The 20421-nt window shown below is 34.3% G+C and overlaps 2 protein-coding genes across 9 annotated transcripts in view; one reads left to right on the top strand and one right to left on the bottom strand.

Annotated features, from left to right (window-relative positions):
• LOC136340127 (putative gustatory receptor 28b) overlaps positions 1 to 20421 on the top strand; it is a 287924-nt gene that overhangs the window by 240238 nt on the left and 27265 nt on the right. The window lies entirely within an intron of this gene.
• shakB (shaking B) overlaps positions 1 to 20421 on the bottom strand; it is a 56328-nt gene that overhangs the window by 21880 nt on the left and 14027 nt on the right. The window contains exons 1-3 of one of the 5 annotated variants that reach the window (XM_066283924.1): positions 16655 to 16824; positions 16411 to 16575; positions 6643 to 7229 (exon numbers count right to left, since the gene is read on the bottom strand). The exons of 1 other annotated variant lie outside the window; for it this stretch is intronic. In XM_066283924.1, the coding sequence (XP_066140021.1) occupies positions 6643 to 6996 (354 nt within the window). In that variant the 5' untranslated portion in view covers positions 6997 to 7229; positions 16411 to 16575; positions 16655 to 16824. Of the gene's footprint in view, positions 1 to 6642; positions 7362 to 16410; positions 16825 to 20421 lie in introns of those variants that run through there. 3 more of the 5 variants (XM_066283922.1, XM_066283921.1, XM_066283923.1) reach the window with 3 other exon arrangements.

Genomic DNA, 20421 nt, shown 5'->3' with positions numbered 1-20421 from the left:
GTTTGTCCACGTATCAAATCAATCTTATCCTGTTTGAAAATTTAACTTCTCACAGATAATGTACAGGCCGTGGTAATTCTACAACAGATCACCGTTATCAGTATTTATACTGTCATATTAAACCACCTGTTAACATATGAAATTAACTTAATAAAATTCTCAATGTTAATTCTCTGAAGCACAGCGATTACCCACATCAACCCACGGAACCAGAAGCAGGGCGTGGACGGAACCCTGTTTAAATAATTCTGAAGGACGCACTAACGCAGTTAATGTTACAATAAAAGAAATAATATAATTTTGATTACAGAATTACTATACACCAGAAATAAAGCTCACGAAAATTTTGTAAACTGCGTAAACTTGAATAATATCAGATTTGGCAACAGTCGTGTCCTAGCAACAGAAAAATTGAAGAACAGTTGGCGCATGACCATTTAGTCTTTGGAGCACATAAGTTCTTTTTGCTCCATTTTATTGGTTTTGACACCAAATCACGAAATATTTTTTTCCCAATAACGAACGATTTCTCGAAAAACGTACAGGAGTACTAAAAGACGTAAATTTAGGTCTCATATTGTTGAACTTTGGTTGTTAATTAGGTTAGAGTTTTAAAAATCATATAATTTTAAGGGTGACCCACCAATAAGCAACTTTTTCTCGAGTTTTCAATCACTTCAGATTTTTTTCAAATAAACACATCAAACAAAAACGTTTCTCAAATATAGTTATTCTCAAGGTTTACTTCAAGGTCAAGGCTTCTCTGAAATATAGGACTTTTTATTTTCTTTATTCATGTTTTGAAGCCAGAATCTCAGTAAACGCAGGCGTCAGAAAAAAAATTGATATAAAAAAGACATGTTTTGAGGTCCTCTACTCGCACCTGTTCTTCGTTGGTTGCATTGTAAATCACTCTGTATAGTATAACTACATCCGTCACCTGTGTATAAGTTGGAACCATACATGTATATTATGTCACACATTCCAACTTCTCAAATATCTTACGTCGCTATTGAATAGTAATACTTTTTCCCTATACCGGGTGATTCACGGTCGATGGTAGGTTAGACGTTTCTGGAAGACTGATATCGCGATCTTTCTGAAAATTTGCATAAGTAGTTAAATAAACTTGCTCTATCGACGTAAAATATTTTCAGTGATGCAGTGCTGCCGGTTCTATCAGAAAGTACTAGCATGTCCGATATTTTAAATGGAACACCCTGTATATTTTTTCATTTTTGGGTTCTATATTTCATACCAATAACTTCTGCATTTAACTTCCTATATCTATCTCTAGCAGTTTTCGGAATATTATTTAATTTTCCTATTTTTTGCTCAAAGTCAGGCCTTTAATAAAACCTCTGTTATAACATGATTTGAATTCACAGAGGGGCAAAACTTGGAATATAATTTGTGAAAGGTTCATCAATTTGTTGCATGTAAATAAGAATGTTCTGTTTTGTACAGGGTGGCTCAAAATTAATGGTCTTACGGGTAGACAGTAAAAGTGTCTAAAGTGTATTTTTTCAAATGAAACCCTCTGTATATTACTAGCCATGCTGAAAGACAATTAAATTTCCTTTAAAATGATATGGTATGTCCCTATATCTAAACCATCACGTCATTTGACTGAGTACCTTCCTAATAAACCTTGACATATTTTATTGAATTTCTAACATTATTTACTTGTCCAATTTGACTATTATCTTTTTCAATGTTTTATACAAGAAAAATGTCTTTAAAAATTGTTGGAAGTGATTTTGGTGTTTTTGTCGTTGAATTGTTAGTCTAGGTCAACATATGAAATAAATGGATGAATTATCTACCCATAACGGCCGATTAATAATTTTGTCCTGAACCGACTTTCTAACTCTAAATAGTTACAGAAAACCCCATTCAAAGTATAGAAAAAACTCACCCCATTCAAGAATTCATAAATGCAATCGTTTATTTTGGCTATTAATAAATTCACAAGCTTTAAAACTGTTTATTTAACCAGCTTACTTACCCTCAATTTCTTTGCATACGTATATTTCGTAAGTTTCTTACTTTTTCATCTGTATCCTAGTTAGTCGATAAACACTTTTGTGAAATTTCATAATAAGATCCAATATTAGATTTTCCCCTCGAAGCAGTTTGCTCACATTTTTACAATCGCAAACCCCAAATGCGTCTTTCCAAGACGAGATACAAAAACATTGTTATTCTACCGCTTCTTTGAAGCGGTAGAATAAAAACGTTTTTGTATTGATTTGCTTGAATTAATAAGGAAAAGCGTTTTATTTTTTCGGAATGTTCAGGCCTTCCCCTAATGTATTTTCAATACCCAATCGCCACAAAAGAAATGCATTTCAAGCAAAACATCTTTTTTGAAAGGCAATCCAATAAATTAGAATTTCTTGTAGGTTATCCAGGATACTGCTAAAAACAATCCCTTTTTGGGGAAATCGTAGGAAATATAACTTATTCCAATTTGATAACAGTTCTCAAAATGATTGTTTTGGAATGGATATACAGGATGAGTCGAGAGGATCGTGCCAAATTTCAGGAGCGTGTTGTACATGAAAAATAAATGTAAAAAAACTCAAATGTTATCCGATTTTCGTTTGTTTACAAGTTATAGCGTAAATAAAATTAAAACATAAAATTAAAAAAATTTATAAATTTCATAATAAATTCCATAAATTAACGTTTGGATATCATAGTAAATGTTCAAAAATATTGCCATTAACTTCTAAACATTTTCGGCTTCGTCTATGAAGAGCATTCGTTGCGCTCCAGATTGTTTCATGTCTTTCTTTAATAGCAGCTGCAGCATTTCTAATACGTTGAATTAGTGCATCTTGAGTGTCCACTGTTACTGTATACACTTCAGTTTTAAACCAACCCCACAAACAATAGTCTAGTGGTGTGAGGTCTGGAGACCTTGGAGGCCAACTAATAGGGCCACCACGACCGATCCAACGTCCAGGAAACGTTTCGTCTAAACGTTGCTTAACCTTTATGTTTTAATTTTATTTACGCTATAACTTATAAACAAACGAAAATCGGATAACAACATTTGAGTTTTTTTACTTTTTTTTTATTTTTCATGTGCAACACGCTTCTGAAGTTTGGCACGATCCTCCCGACTCACCCTATACATGAAGTAAAAGGAAAAACTGTTAATAAACCTTAATTGGTAGCTGCAATAAGAGTCATAAAAAATGTGGAAAACTTTTTGGATATTTGCTCAAATTCTAATTGACAAAAATGCTAAATATACAGGGTGGAGCGAATTGGATACTTTTAAAAGGAAAAACAAAAACTGATAGCGGTGTCGGTGGCCCTAATTTATAATAAACTTAACAGTGTAAACCTACCGAAAACGTGCAGTTTTTAAATTTGCACGTTTTTTCCTGATTTAGCTTAAATTATTTTCATAACAATTTTCAACAATCGAAGTTTCATTCTACAAAAAATAATATTTCCAGGGCAAACGAGAAAAATTATAACTTTTTAAATGGGACACACATGTGTATTATTGGTTCATTCGATAGCTCTTTTCAGCCAATTCCGTAATATCAGATATATTTATCGCAAATAATATTTGAAAAATTTATTAAAAATTCGCTTTGGGATTCACGAGCAACAATGTATAAAGAAGAACAAATTTCCCGTTAGATTTACGAGGAATGTCTTTCTAACTCAACCCTCCCTATGGAAATTTTTTTTAAAGTTGCCAGAAATATATACAAGATGTTACAAAATCCACTGGCCGCTACTCGTAATTTCACTCAATTATTATAAAAAATATTGCATTTCATGAAATGAAACGTAAAAATCGCTGAAATCTATATGAAAAAGTCGTTTGAAGCTATTTTAAAAGGTAATAAAAATTTAGAACAAAAAAATATTTACACATACTTTTAAAAATGCCCCTGTAAAATATGAAATTGCCATGAAAAAATGATTAGATATAAAATAGAAGTTATTTAAAAGGATCTCGTAATGGAACACCCCGTTTATTATTATTTCCTTAGACGGTTTCTTTCATGCTGATTTGAAAAATGTTGCGCCTCGTGGCATTATCTCGAATCGTTTTAGTTCAAACCAACTCATTTGCGTTTCATAAAGGTGTGTAAGTGCAAAACTAATAAAGAAGCACTTTACATTCACAAAGAACCAGTTGAAGTTAAGGGGATTTGTTTGTCTTACACCCAACCTTAACGACACACAAATCATGCCAGCATAAAACCACTATTTTCAACTTTTGAAATAAGTACGGGTGGATCAAAATAAGTTAGAAAGTACTATGTTTTGACATAAACTTGACAGTTTTAAGTTTCAAAATGGCGACTAGGGACCATTTTAAGTTATTTTTTAATGGCGTTCCAGCTATTTTATTTTTTTCAACTTTTGAAGTAAGTAGAGAATGGTCGAAATAAATACATAAAATATTAAATTTTAAAATTAAGATGACCACCATAGGTTTCAAAATGGCGACTAAGAATCATTTGAGTCATTTTTTAATAGATTTACAGCCATTTGGCTATAACACATAATTTTAAATTGTTCTTAACAATTTTCCAATGTTTCGTGACTACGCCAGTTAGCCTTTTTTTAATAGTCGTCGTCGTAGTTATTAACGTTACAAGGCCAATAACGAGTAAATTACGTACGTGGTTGAAACTTGCAGCCCGAGGCGTAGCCGAGTTTTGTAATGAACCCAGGTACGTAATTTACGTATCAACCATGTATCCTTCACCGTTTCTCGTTACGCCACACGTATTGTTTAAAAAAACAGTTTTACTGGATCGTGCAAACGAGTCTTCTACCTACATAATTGCTTAGGTGGAAGGTGTATTTTTCAGAAAATTTGAAAATCATGTCAAAAACGTAAATGAGTGGGAATACGAGACTCGTTAAACAAAATGAACAAATTCCCGAGAAAATATAACACGAAAGCTGTAAGTGTAAATAAACAAAGTGGCCCACGTAACATGGTCCATTATCTTATCTTGAAAACCACAAGGTGAAGAAAAAAAGTTTAATATAAAAGTTATTCACTTTTCCGTGAATTTTTTTAAAAATATTTTTCAAGTTACAGGGTGGTCCAGAACACTTTGACGTAACAAAAATACATTTTTTAAAATAAAATACCCTATATTTTGCGAAGGATACTAATTCTATTTATAACTATAATTTTTTTTTTTTTGTTATTACAAAATGTGTAAAATTTTTTTGTAGTTTTTAAGTTAATTCAATGTAAAGTAAGGATCAAAGGAAAAATAAGCTTTTTAAAATTCTAAATAAGTTCATTTAGTATTAATGGAATCGTTTGAAAACTTGTTTAGTTAATAAAAATAGGTCGTTCTACTAGAAGATCTTTTTATTTTTCGAAAAATATTATGCAAGTTCAGAAAAATATAGCCAAACCGTTCGCATTGCAAATACTTCAACCTAGATTTTTTAATGGGACGCCCTGTATTTTTTGAAAATGAAGTCCTGTTTTATTCACTTTTGACTGATGTACTACGTATGTAATATATATAAACTGAAGATATGAAGATATCTTACATACTTAGCTGATTAATATTATTAATCACCATTTTTTCTATATACATTACTAGTTACATACTTATTAAATTGAGTTATAATTACAGATTTCTATCCTTTAGCTACATTAAAGATTGATACATTACCTAATAAGTTAAATAGAAATATAATTTTATAATAAACATGTATTTAGTAATTTAAATAGACAACATGGTGATTAATAATATTAATCAGTTAAGTATGTACGATTTTTTCAGTTTAGATATATAAATATATAATTTTAATACGAATTAAAAGAATTCGTATGTAAAAAAATACAGGGTATCTCATTAAAAAAATCGAATTTAGAGCATTTGAAATCTGAAAACTTTGGATATTTTTTTCATTTTTATATAAAATTTCTCAAAAATTAAAAACCTCCTGTAGTAGAACGATTCTTTGTTTTTAACTAGACAAGTTTTCAAACGATTCAACTAATACTATACAAATTTATTGACAATTTGAAAAAGCTTTTTTTTCCTGCAATCCTTACTGTACATTGAAGTAATTCAAAAACCACAAAAAAAATTTCATATTTTGTAGTGATAAAAAATAATTATAGCTGCAAGTAGAATTAGTATGCGTGACAAAATATAGTTTGTTCCACTCAAAAAAAAATGTATTTTTGTTACTCTATGGTTTTCTGAACCACCGCGTAACTTAGGAAATATAAAAAAATACAAATTCATGAACAACTATATAGCTTCTATATTAATTTCTTTTTCGAAACCTCATGATTTTTTAAATTAAATAAGGAACAATCGTGCATGCACCACCTTGTACACTTCAGTGAAAAATAGATACTGCCTAAAGGCCTGATCCACGCGTAACCTTTGGTCATAATAAGTACGCATATTTCTGCGAGTACTTTTATCTAGAACAGCCGAGACGGCGTCTGTTAAGAACCGTCTATCGTATTTATTTTGGGGTACGTTTCATGTAAATAACAGTATAGTGTAACAAAGAAGTCTTCTTGTAACAATTTAACCTCAGCGATATCGATTTTTCAACTGCCTCTGCGCTGTTCTAAATCATGACTTACATTAAAAAACTCATGGTACTCACTTGAAAAAACAGGCAAAAGCTGACCCACTGGTAGTATTTATATAATTTCTTCTCCTTATCATCGTGTGTGGTCCTTATTCCGGGTAAATGCATTTTAGCGTAAGGCTCCTGTTTGTTCGCCGAAACAGTGAAAGTCGAATGTATCCAGCAAAAAGTGTTGAAGACGTCCTCAGGGATCTCTTTGGTGTGAATGCAATCGATAGGGTTCCCCACGTACTGTCTCGTGGTCACAATCAAGGAGAATGCTATCAGCATGGTAACTGTTATAGAATAATGTAGGCGAAATACTGGAGAATCGATGTGGATACTGCTGACTTTCAGAAGAGACTTTAGTCCTCTGAAGATATCCAACATTTTGCTTCAGCGAGTTTTCGAAAGAGTTCGTTCGATCGGTCGTGCATAATGGTCATTAGGAGGTCCTATCATCTACACTATACATTATCAGCTACGTAACAACATTGCACAATGCTACAGTGGAAATGTTGTCTTTGAACCACTGCAGGGTGGAAGTATGTGCGGCCATCTTCCTCAGCTACGCGCTCTGAGTGACTAGGTTGCCGAGGCTTAGCTATAATGGCAATCGCGGCCTAAACCGCAAATACCCCAAATTTTAAATATAGAAAACTAAATATAATGGAAACGGCTAAAGACTGGAATTAGGCTCGTAAACTGCAGAAGTAACTCACTCATCTTAGAACATCAGTTGTGTGTAGCGGATTCTAAAATTAGCCCCAATTTTTAAACAAGTTGTTGTCCCAGATTCGTCTATGCTTTTACAATTTTTTCATCGGGTGAGCAGATTGAACAATGGTTGAGGAACTATGTCAGAATTATTTTATGTTTCGGCACGCGGTTACTCAGGAGGGTTCGTCGAGGCATGAGCACACGAACTCGCAACAAAAACCACATAGCATAGTCGTTTTGAATTACAAAATTCGATGTTAATGCAGGGTGTAACATATCATCATGGAAATATTTGAGATAAGCGATGATACTCTGCAAAATAATTTTAAAAAAATGCTAATAGCTGATCTCCAGAAGAAAAAGTCAATTGGTGTAAGATCAGGAGATCGCGGGGGCCAGTCTATGAGATCCTGAGTTGAAATTAAATTATTTTAAAAACGACCTCTTAAATATTCAGTATTATATCTAAAATTATGAGCAGAAAGTCCATCTTGTTGGAATCACATATTACAGGTTACTCTGGAAGGAAGATCACCCAGAACATTTTCAATTTGGTTTCTTAAGAATTATCCACACATTTCAGAATTTAGAGTTTCCGCATAAATTATGGGTCCCATGACAGACCTAAACAAATTATTTTCAAAGACACTGATGATGTCGAATAAAGATTATGTTATCTTGGGAAAAGAAAAATGCGATTTTTTTAACTAAACCATTTAATAAGTGACAAGTGTGATATATCGTTGGTTTCAGAAAAAAATGGAATTTACTCAACATAAAATAAAATTTATCAGTTTTTTAAAAAACCAAATTAGTGTTAGTTTCGAAGAATGGAAACGTCGAATCGCGAATCTAAAAACGCTATCTTGTAGAGGAGAAAAAGTGGAAATAAAAATGTTAAATTTAACTTAACACATCTTTTGAAACAAAATCTGAAAACAGTAAAAAAGGAATAGCAAAAATTCCACTTTTCTCAAATAAATTCTGGTCAGTTCGGAAATGTTCAAATTTGAATACGTGATTTTGCACAACACAGAAAGGCGTAACTTTTCTCTAATTTAACCATCCCCATCTCTTATGGCTTGCGAGATCCCTGTAGCATATATTCTTAGCCGGGAGAGCCTGTATATTCCTTGAGTTAAATTTTATTAAATTTAGTACACCCATTTCCTTCAAGACCCTTTGCAACACAATGTCAAAATCATCAGTAACCATATACAGGGTGTTGTTCCTTTGCGTCATGTAGTATATTATATACGTTTTTTGGGTGACGTCTAAAATCATCGATGCATCTAAGCCTAATTAAAACTCGAAGAGGAATTACGAAATAGAATGGTTAATTCGTGCAACAGCATCCGCAATAGTATTGAATTATTTGAGAAAGTTTGTTGGACTGTGAGACAAAGAAACAAATCCTGCATCTTAGCAAGAAGACATTTTCAACATTTTTTACCATTTTCATTTTATTTAAATATATATCTATCAAATTTTAAAAAATGGGTTAAATATTATAAGTTGCTTCAGCTAGTTAATAAATAAATCGGATGATTACTGTTAAGGGTGTTCCTTCGATAAATGAAACACGACAAAGACAATTTGTATTATGTAAAAAATGGACTGTATTAACTATGCACTTATCTCAAAAGAATGTAAGAATCTTGGTCTAAGTAAAGAAGAGGGAGAATGCTTATTGGGTGGGTTACACGATATGATTCGGATCACATCCCGACACCGACGCAGCTTTCACCCAAGACAAAAGGAAGAGCAGAAAAGAGAGCGAAAATTGCTCCGATTATCCCTTAAGTACTAACCCCGAAGAATTCCAACCAGGGGCGCACAACCACCAAGAACCATTATAAGCTATGGCTACATCGAATCCCATAACTCGTGGCCATCTGAGGAATATCTATACTAGTCGCTTTTCTGGGAATATCGCGGGTCCTACAAATTGACCATCAAAGCAATAGTCCCTATAGAGAAAGCTTCCTTTGACTAGTAGCACATTTCCCAACCAAAGCGTACCCTTAGCTTTGGCCTGATGGGCCATGTGGTCTGGCACCCAGATGGTATTCTCCAAATAAGTATCGCAGTACATAGGCGTAACTTAAGGGAATAAATGACAGTATACAATAAACCTAACATTAACAACAATAAAAATAAATAGAAACAAAAAACCAATAACTTAGAGTCCCTAACAATACTTTTTTTCTTCCTCTCTTTGCATTTCCAGTTTGCATCGGTAAATATTTTTACAAATTCCACGAACACAGTGAAATATGCTAAAATACTGCGAGGACCCAAAAAGCTAAAAAATTTAAGAAGCAAGTTAAAGTTGAATTCCTATGGGATGTTCCAAAAAGAAACTAAGCAAAAAATAGTACATAACCCAAAAAAATATAACGCCCTATATGGGGCCATCAGTGATTTTTATTTTTTTTCTGTAGAGGATCTTAAAGAAAATAAGCGCAACAAATTTGAAAATTTTAGCTCGAGGTGTATCTGCGAAAATACAAATTATGAAAAAAATATGAAACTTTGCCATCTTGTATTTGGAAAATGATACGCTTTTGACCATGAGCCTATTAGCATTTTTCTATTATTATTCAATGCATATACTACTGTGTTTAAAGTAAGGAGGGTAGTATGAGAACCTCTTAATCGCATGACTATTTTAATACGTGATACTCGGAACAATTTAATGCGATTGTGAGTTTTTAAGATATTAAAAACATAATTTTTTAGGTATTTTATTATATTTTTTGACGCACATATTCAAGACAGGGAAAATCTGCTTAACTTTTGCCATAAAACTATAAATTCCCTTAAAAACGACGTCATCAGATTTTTCATCGGTAAGTTGAGCATTACTGTACACGTTAGCCTTTGTTCTACTAAAATTAAAGCTATGAAACTGCACCAATGGCACTTTGGCGCTACGGATTTTCAGCTAAAAAGTAAATGGAGTCAAAATAAAACTTTCCGAAAAGTTTGGAAATTTGTTTTTTATGTCGGGACACTTTGGGCTTGACTTCGCTTCACACGGAGGTTCAAGTAAGCGCAAGAAAATGCATTTCAGATGTCTAATTAAGTATACATTTCAAAATTAAACTCGGAAAGCGATGAGCAATACCTCGAATTGAATTACTTACTTTAAAAGTTAATTTTTTTAATTCGTAAACGCCTCTGCAAGAAAATCCCGTTGTTTTTGCATGTCTCGCTGTTGGTATTTTTAGCAGAAATCGACTTTATAAAACAGAAAGTTTTATTTAATTTCCTTCTCAGATGAACAAATAGAAGTAGCATTGAGGCAATCGAGTACCTCCTTTTCTTTTTGTGACACCAACTTTTTATTATTTACAGTAACTCCTACACTTAAAACAAAAAAACAAATGTTGGTATTAATTTTGAAATTTTGAGGGGTAGACGTAAACACGATGTGTGCCATATTGACACATCGCTGTGACACTGACAAATATGACGATGACACTGGCTTGAAATACAATCAGGCGGCTGTATTTTCGGGCTTCTAACACCAGACCCGAAAATGGCATTTTCCGCGCGCTTACGAGGAGCGCGTATTTTCGCCGCTGCCTTACAGGAAAGGTGTATTTTCATTACAGCGAACTGGCGTAAAGAACGCACTATCTATAGCTTCTTGATAGTATAAATATTTAAATGAATATGGAATTTGGCTATGTCAACTTTCAGAGTCTCGTCCTCCCAGCTTTGATCAAAGCGAGTTAAGTTGAGTAAACCACCGCACTGAATATAGAAGAAATGCGAGGAAGAGATAACGTGACTATATGCCAATGAAAATATTCGCCATTACCATCAAAATGAACGCAGAAATATTTTCGTTCACGTCCGGAAATATAAGAGGTCAAACATCAAAATCATATTAAATGATCAACGCTGTATCAATAAATAGAGATTTTCGAACTCCTTTTCACCTAGGAAATCGTGTAATTAACAAAATATCTACACGACACGAAAAATTTTCTGGTATCTTTTAAACCCCCTTAACACATGGCCCTCAATCACTTGTGACTCTAAGGATCGGCGCTTCAGTGTCTAGTTAAGAAGGAATAACTGCCAGTTAACGAAACTAACTCGCAGACGAGGCGTCATTCAGACTGAAGTTACGCTCAACCACCAGTTAAAGTAAATACGAAACATCTCCGTAATAGACAGAGACACTTTAACTGATGGTCAGTATTGACTGCAAGGTGCTTCACATGCAGTCAGAAACAGAAAACAGAAAAAATATACGTATAATAATAGATTAAATGATATCTATTGTTATTGCCTATTTTTGATTGATTTGATACTTAATTGCTAAAAAAGGAACAATTTTAATACTGACGTAGAGAGTCGCAAGATCGAGACGGACATCTATTCTCGATCTTGGTTTTGCTCATGAGTTCGAGGTCGAAGATGTTCTCATGAAGGGTCGAAAATTTAACCATCAAAGTCAAATTAAAACTACTGGCTTATGATTTTTCCATCCCAATAAGAGACATCTTTTTTTCCCATATTCTGGATTAGATTTGCATGCATCAGTGAGAAAACTTGTCTAAAAGATATTTTATTTTCCTGAACGAGACTTACCAGAGATACAATTTATAGTCTCGGTGTCGGAGGCTCGGACCGAGATAGAGAGTAAGGAGAACTGAGACTCAATCTCGAAATGGGAATTAAAGTATCTCTCTCAATTTTAGTTTAGTGCCAGTGGTTAGCTTCAATAGTAAAAGAAAAAGATAGATATAAAATACGTTCCGTATTGGGTCTCTGCTATTTGACGTAGAAGCTGGAATTGAGCAACTATACGGGGTGTCACATCCATATACACAATATGCGGATACCAAATTACTATTTTTACCCACAAAATTTTAAAATTCCAAACTTTTTAAAAACTATAGTGGTTGCTTGACCAGAATACTAATTTTTCCTGTCACCGCGTAAACCCTATTTGTGGATGTTTCCTGTGTAATTTTTTCAAGTTTAAGCAATTTTAAGTTAAGGAAACTCGGTAACAAATTTAACGCATTACTCGCCCCAAATAAATAATAATAACAATCTGCCCACTCGTAAGTGTAAAAGACGCCATTATTGCGTGTATTGAATGGCTAAAAAAGTAGATTTTCTTGCCTTTTTTAGTAACAGTTGAACAAGTCGCTGATACGTATAAGACCCATTATTCACCTAGAGGGCTAATCGGCCGCAATATCGTTATAGTTCCCATTACTGTTTTATTTATCGTTGTCATAGAAACGAATGTCAAATAAAACGTCACTCTTGACATAATTCGAGACCTGTAACGTTTTTGTGTTTCGAAATTAATTTATTCTTAATGCAGGTAAATTGTTGTAGTTTGATGTAAGATTTGATTAAATTTAGTGCGCACCGCGATTGTGAAATATCTACTTTTAATTCTCAAATCTTAAACCACTGAGCGCTGCAGGCTTTGGAACTTAAACTTCACGTTTACAACCTTGGCGTATACAGTGTGTAACATTTAATCTGGATATCGAACTATCTCGAATAATAGGCATCCTATAAAGAAACTTTTAGTATGAAGTTTTTAATTACTCTAAGGAGGAAATATACAGGGTGTTTCCTAACTACGTGTAAAAAATGTAAAGGCGTAATCCTCGACTGATTTTGAGTCAAAAATATCTAATAAACATATGTCCGCAAATGCCTTGTTTCCAAGATACAGGGTGTTGACTGAAAGACGTTGAAAAAGGTTTTAAAGGTTTCTAAAGGTTTGGTGGTATTTACTAACTTGTTTATTGTTAGTTTTTTTTGCTACTTCCACTACTATAAACAAGATAGTCAGTGTTATTTTGGTGTTTTACTCTCTAAAGTGAAAGAATTTAATTCTGTGTCCCAAAAATCAGATTATACCTCAGTTTTGAAAATTTTTCAAATGCCTAATTACACTAATCAAGAAAGGGCCAATATGGTTTTTGTTTACGGTCTTGCTGATGGTAATTGTCTTTTCTAAAATTCAAACACCCAAATTGAGTCATTTTGGAAATAAAATATCTTTTTCTTGTCACATTTCAACACCCTGTATCTTGGAAACAAGGCATTTGCGGATATATGTTTATTAGACATTTTTGACTCAAAATCAGTCGAGGATTACGCCTTTAAATTTTTTACACGTAGTTAGGAAACACCCTGTATAGGTGCTAAAGTTGATCTCCCTACCCGCCCCCATGTAGGTGCGGTGGGGGGTAACTTTTTAATTTAAAATAGTCACCCCCCTTTTTTTAACAGATTCGAATAATACTAAAAGTGAGAGAAACTTGTCGGAATTTTTTTTTTAATTCATTCTGGAAACCACTGGGATTACCGAAATTCAATTCGTATATTAAATGGCTACTTCCACTTTAAAAAAATTTCCATGGGGCAAAAACAAATTATGATAATAAAATGTACCGAATAAACTGTAAATACAACATCTACTTCTTCTCCACTTCTACTACAAAATAAAACCTCTACTCTTAAACATTCTGTTGCACAATCGAGTATTTGACCGCAGAGGAGAAAATTGAAATGGTTTTGGGGTATGGAGAAGCTAGTAGGCATTTACATAATGACATCAATTTCCACGCTCAGGGTTTTTCTGAAAGCCCACGATTTCGGACTTCTTTATTTGTTTAATCAAAAAATTTGATAACAAAGATACTGTAAATTAAAAAAAACTTGTTCAGCTACGGTCTGCAGGGAACACAATCAAATTGCAGCCCTAGGGGCTGTAGGTTTTAACTCCCAAGTGAGACTAATAGAAACATCAAGATTATCGTAAATTTGTCATACGAGCGTGTGAAGAATGCTGAGAACGCACAAGTTTCGTCTTTATCATACCTTTCTGCACCAAGAGCTCCATGAAATAGATTTTCAAAATCGTATCGACTTTCGTGAATGAGCATCTGAACAGATAGAATGAAATCCCAATTTTTTTCTTTGCGTATTATTCCCTGATGAGTCATCATTTAAAAATCATGGTATAGTTAATAACCATAATATGCATTCCCGGAATGTTGAACATCCACATTGGTTCGACAAGTTGACCACCAGCGTCCTCGGACTGTCAACGTACAGTGTGGAATCGTTGGCAGTAAACTTATCGGCCTCCACATAATTGAAGGCAACTTGAATGGTGAAATGTGCCGGAATATTTCGAAAAATTAACTGCTCCTACTACTCCAGGACTTAAACTTAGAAGTGCGTCAGAGCATGTGGTTTCAACATGACAGTTGTCCAGCTCACTGTTCTGCAATGACACGAGAAGTTCTTAATAGTACTGTTAACGATCGATAAGCGGCAGATCGGATCCGGTGAGTTAACCTCCTAGATCTCCAGATTTTACTTCGTCAGATTTTTTTTGTGGAGATATCTCAAAGATCAAGGTTTGTAAAGAGAAATCAACAACACGTGAGGACATAGTTCTACGAATTATAAATACTTGTGCTAATATCTAGAAGACGCATTTCCTAGATGTGAAGAGTTTTTTAAACCACGGATAAGTAAATTCACTGAAGTTCAGGGATACCATTTTCAGCAGTTACTCTAAATAACAGCTATAGAAAAAGTTCATGTTTTCATTAATTTTAAAGTAGATATCAAATTACTCGGTAATGCCTAAGCGAAAGAAAAATTAAATTTCGTTAATTGTTAAACTAGAGTGTTTTCTAGCGTGAATCTAAAAAAATGTCTTGAACCATTTGTTTCTTATTTTAAGCCGTAATATACGAACGTGTAAAAAAATGGGGGTTGCCATTGTAAATTAAAAATATAGCCCCCACCCCGCTCATGTGGGGGATGGAAGAAAATCAAATTTAGCAGCAATACATTTCTCTCTGACCGTAATTAAAGCTTGATACTAAATATTTCTTTATAGGACGCCTAGTATTCGTGCTATTTCTAAGTTCCAAGTTGAATGTTACACACTGCATAATATACTATTAAGTCCACGTAAAGACGCCGCCAATCACAACTGTAAAGTAACATCGAGCGTGAGACCAGTCATAAGATAGGGCTTTTAAGGTAAGTCGAGCTAAATTCCCCCTCCCACATCGCAATATAGGTGATGTTAATAAGATATTATGTTTATCTGTAATATGTATTTTTGAATCCGTCAATTTCCCATTGCTTTGCAAACAATACATTTCCTACATTCCGTCTAAATACAGGGTGTTCGTTTCAGAAGAAACCACCCGAAATATCTTAGTTGGAAATACAATTTAAAGTAATAAACATACGTCTATTAGATATCTGAGGGGGAGGGGAAGTTTAATTTGACATTAGAGATAATTTCATCAGTCACCCTCTCACCTCCAACTACCACGATTTTGATATTTCAAACGGCACGCCCCTTGGAGTGGCACATCATTGCAAGCGGAATCCTATTTGCAAAGTAACCGTACCAGGAGAACTGAAATAGGTTAATGAAATCGCGAGTTTGAAGTAAAAATATTTACTAGTGGAAGACTTTCAAGTAAGCTTCTTAACGCTTTACATTTTAAATAACCCCGTAGGAAAAGTCTAATGGGCTAAAATCTGGAGATCGAGCTGACTATTCTAATGTACCTCTTCTAGCAATGCATTTTTCCGGAAATTAAGCAATTCTCAAAACAAACTTTATTATTGTCTCGCTAGTAAAGGTTCACATTTTGAGAATTCAGTACAATGAATTATTTAATCTCAATAAGGTATTTTCACTAGTACGCATTTTTCTTTGTAACTCCTGACTCCATTAAACAATTTCAATTTTCTTGGTGCGGTTACATAGCAAATTGAATTCCGCTTGCAATGATGTGTCACTTGATAGGGAGTGCCATTTGAAATATCAAAGTGAGGGCAGCCGGGGTTGAGAGGGTGACTGATACAATTCTCTATAATATCAAGTTATACTTCCCCCTAGACACCTAATTCAACAACGTTTTTTTATTATTCCAAATTTTCCTTCCAGTCAAGCGAAATTTCTGGTGGTACGTTTTGAGGCGAACACCCCGTAAAAGGGTGACCAATTTCGTTAAATTTAACTTAAGCCAAGATTCAACAATTCAGGCTTACTTCTTATTTGGATAATTACTGCAGTTTAAATTAAATGTCACGTTAAAATCCAAATTTGGGACTTTAGTGGTTTTTTATTAACAGCCACAATTACAACTAAACCACGGCAACCTCTTAAAATTTCCGATAACTCGCGGTATCACTGCGTAACAAAGCTATTCAGCACTATGAAGGGAAAACATTAATATTAACCAATTGTTTATGATATTAATCACAAATCCTGCATCGAGTGCTGGTACCTCACCAATAGAAATTCGCTAAATCCGCGCCACGTGACCACGTGAACACACATGTGCTCAATTCGCGCCCTGCCGATTCTACCTTTCACTAATTGGCCGTCGCGATGCCCGTCCCGACGCTGCTGCTGGCTATTTCGAGGATTCCACGACATGGAATAGCCGACGGACGCTCCGAGGAAGATATTTTTGACTTTGGTGGAGGTGCGAAACAGGACTGGACTTTTATTTCCAGGATTGGATTGACTTTAAATTCACGCTTGGATGTATTGAAATTTCGGCTTGGGATGCAGGGTGACTCACTTACACCATTCATAAGCAAAACCTTGATTTTTTAAAGTCTCGTCAGTATCAAATTGATGGGTCGACCACAATCGATTGGTGCAAGTCTAAGTGCAGCATTCTCAACGCCTTCGAAGAAACACAACTTTGGAGAGTCATGAATTACAATTTAAAATAGTACAGAGAAGAAGTCACATCTCTAAAATGACGTCCGAAGAAGTTGGTTTTTCCTCAAAATCGAAACAGACGGTTCCAAAAGAATATTTGGATTTTCGTAGCAACAGTTCCTCACAAAATTTAAAAAAAGGAGATTTTAGGTCTTGCCCTCCTAAGTGGAATCTCTCAGAACCAACTCGAAACACTTTTAGATATGTCAATGAAGCGCCATTTTTCATAATCATTGATATTTCTGCCTGTAAAAGATCACTGCTCACCGACTTTCAAAGAAGACAAGAACTCCTCATAAAAAAAATCCAATTTCGGTAAGGAATGAATGTTTATTGATTGAAATATCGGAGATTAGTAACTCTAATTACACACATATTTATATGTTTTTTGAATTTATTTTGGGCCTTCAGTTAGCTTCGCCTCGCAAAATTTATATCCAGACATGCGCATTTACTGTCGGTAACATAAGATAAATTCAATCCGAATTCGATCTTGCCTAATTAGCATATGAAGAACCCCTTCCTTGGTCCTTGCACTATTAAATCAAAGTTGAAACTCATACTATTAGCTGGTCGTACCAAACGCATGGTTGTATCACTGACGTCTTCGCAACTTTTAATGATGGCTCAATAAAAAAGCTAAGGTCGTCTACCATCATCTTCTTAGATTTCCAGGAGAAAGGTTGAGGAATTATATTGGGTTGTTCGATAATTAATGTCTTTTTTTTATGTTTTTTCAAAGTGAATATACTTATATTAATAATAAATATTAATCAGTGATGCAGCGGCCATCTTGGTGGATGACCTTTTGCCATCTTTCGGCAAGTTGGAAAATTCCGCGTTCGAAAAAGCCTTGATTTTTAGAAGAAAAAATTGATTTAACTCATTTTTAACGGCGAGATCAGAATCGAAATTTTTACCATTCAAATGATTTTGAAGAGAACGGAACAAATAATAATCTGATGGCGTCAAGTCAGGGCTGTATGGTGGATGAGGTATCAGTTCCCAATTTAGTTCCAATAATTTTTGACGCGTTATTAAAGACGTACGGGGTCTAGCGTTATCATGATGGAACAGTACCCCTTTGCGATTGGCGAGTTCAGGACGTTTTCTTTTGATTTCTTCGTTCAATTTCGATAGCTGACAACAGTAAACATTCGAATCGATAGTTTGGTTTCTCGGAAGCAGTTCAAAATAAAGAATACCCTTGTAGTCCCACCACACAGATAGCAAAATCTTCTTTTGATGAATATCGGCTTTGGACGTCGATTGCGCAGGTTTATCTTATTTGGTTCATGAACGTTTTCGGACTACGTTAACGTAGACAATCCATTTTTCATCACCCGTTATGGCTCTTTTTAGAAGTGGGTCGTTTTGGTTACGATTCAGCAAAAAATCGTACATGTTAATGCTTCGGGTGAGGTGAATTTCCTCGAATTCGTGAGGAACCCAAACATCCAATTTGCCAACGTACCCAAGCTTTTTTAAAGCAGACAAACGGCTGAATTCGATATGTTCAACTTTTCTGCTATCTCTCGAGTTGTCATACGCCGATTAGCTTCGATTAAGGCCTTTATTTTATCGTTATCAATGGTGATTGGACGTCCAGTGTGTGGTGCATCTTGGACATTTAAATTTCTGGAACGAAAGCGAGAAAACCAACGCCGCCACTGGTGTTTAGTAAGGCAGTTCTCACCATAAACTTCACACAATTTCTTCTGAGCTTGTACTGCATTTTTGCCCTTTCGAAAGTAAAATAATAAAATGTGTCGATAATGCTCACTTTGATTGTTCATCTTCAACTTAAATTTTAAACAACTTCTTGTTTACTAGTCACGTTCGATTTACGATCGAAAAAAGTCTGAAACATAACCTTTAAAATGACATATAATAATATGAGCGACGAGATCACTATTACTCGATATGTATAAATTAAGCCATCTATGAGAATAAAACGAAATTAATTATCAAACAACCCAATATTTGTAACTATTTCTTTGTCTTATCGGCACAGCACTAAACGTCGATTTTGCCACATTAACATTAACACCAGTGGATCCAAATATCATGAATTTCCAATTAAAGCTGAGTTGAGCAAGTTAAAATTTCTTATCTTGTGAATTTTTTATATTTAAATAAGCTCGTTCGAACGTCAGGTTGTCAGCAAAATGTACTAATTGAATTAAATTATAACCCTGTAGGTAGATAAAAAATAATCGAAAATGTTATCAATCCTGCTAGCAATTGCGTTGTCAATTATGTTGTCAGTAGTGTTGTGAATCCCGTTGTCAGTTTTATTGTCAATCATGTTTTGGCGAAAAGTTTAGATCAAATTCCAAAAATACTAAAGCGACATTAAGAAACCTTATTAAACACATTTTTAATAAGTTTATGTATTGTTCGAATATTTCGTTGTCGGGGTTCGTACGTATTCGCAAACACTATGTATTAGCTAAATCTCCATCATTTCATGATTTTACTAATGCCACCTGCTTTGTGAAGTTCTTTTTTTAACGTGTACTCAAGGTTTCAAGTATTAAAATTTTAATTCATCCAACGCTATCCTGTTGCTACCGGGACTAGAGCTACAAAACTTGTTCGCGCAAATTCAATAGATAACTCATTTTCTTGTCAGCGATGGTCAGTGCTTTTCCAGGCCAGTTCATATTCCTTATCTTGTTAATTCAAAAATGGTTGAAATACACACATCTTAAAGCCTTAACGCCTTATAATAAGCTCTCGTATAACCCAACGATTCTAAATTAACTCAGTTTACAGTATCTAAATTTACAACCGGAAGCTGGTACGTAAAACTCTTGAGAAAGTAAATTACTATTGTTGCGGAAGAACCTGTGTGGATAAAAATACACCCATTAGAAGAACTGTTGACATGGCTCAAGAGCAACTACAAAAGTAAGTGTATTTATGTTTGGCTATAAACTGCGTATTATACGAGAGTAAAGCTAAACAGAAATAGAGAAATATTACTCGAAACCAATAAAACTGGATCGGATACTTCCAAATAGAATTATTAGAGACTTATTGAAATATCGCATCAATGCAGAGTAATTAATGTGCACATACCTTCAAAAGGTTCGCGTCACCTAATTTTACTTTCATTTTTTTTTAATTTGTCATTAGCAACGGTGCCCTTTTTGCGTCGATAAACCATTTTTTAGGTTTTTTTTTAATAAAAATTTCGGGGTTACGGGTGATAAATGTATTAGGGAAATTATGAATCCATTTGTTACACTATAGCGAGGAGCTGTTGGTGACGGATTTGTTCTCACGAACGACAATCCTCATCGTATCATGGCACTAAATCA

This window comes from Euwallacea fornicatus, chromosome 7 (assembly GCF_040115645.1).
Source record: "Euwallacea fornicatus isolate EFF26 chromosome 7, ASM4011564v1, whole genome shotgun sequence".
Lineage (NCBI taxonomy): Eukaryota > Metazoa > Arthropoda > Insecta > Coleoptera > Curculionidae > Euwallacea > Euwallacea fornicatus.
The sequence above is the reverse complement of the archived record's forward strand: the minus strand, read 5'-3'. Positions and strand labels throughout refer to the sequence as shown.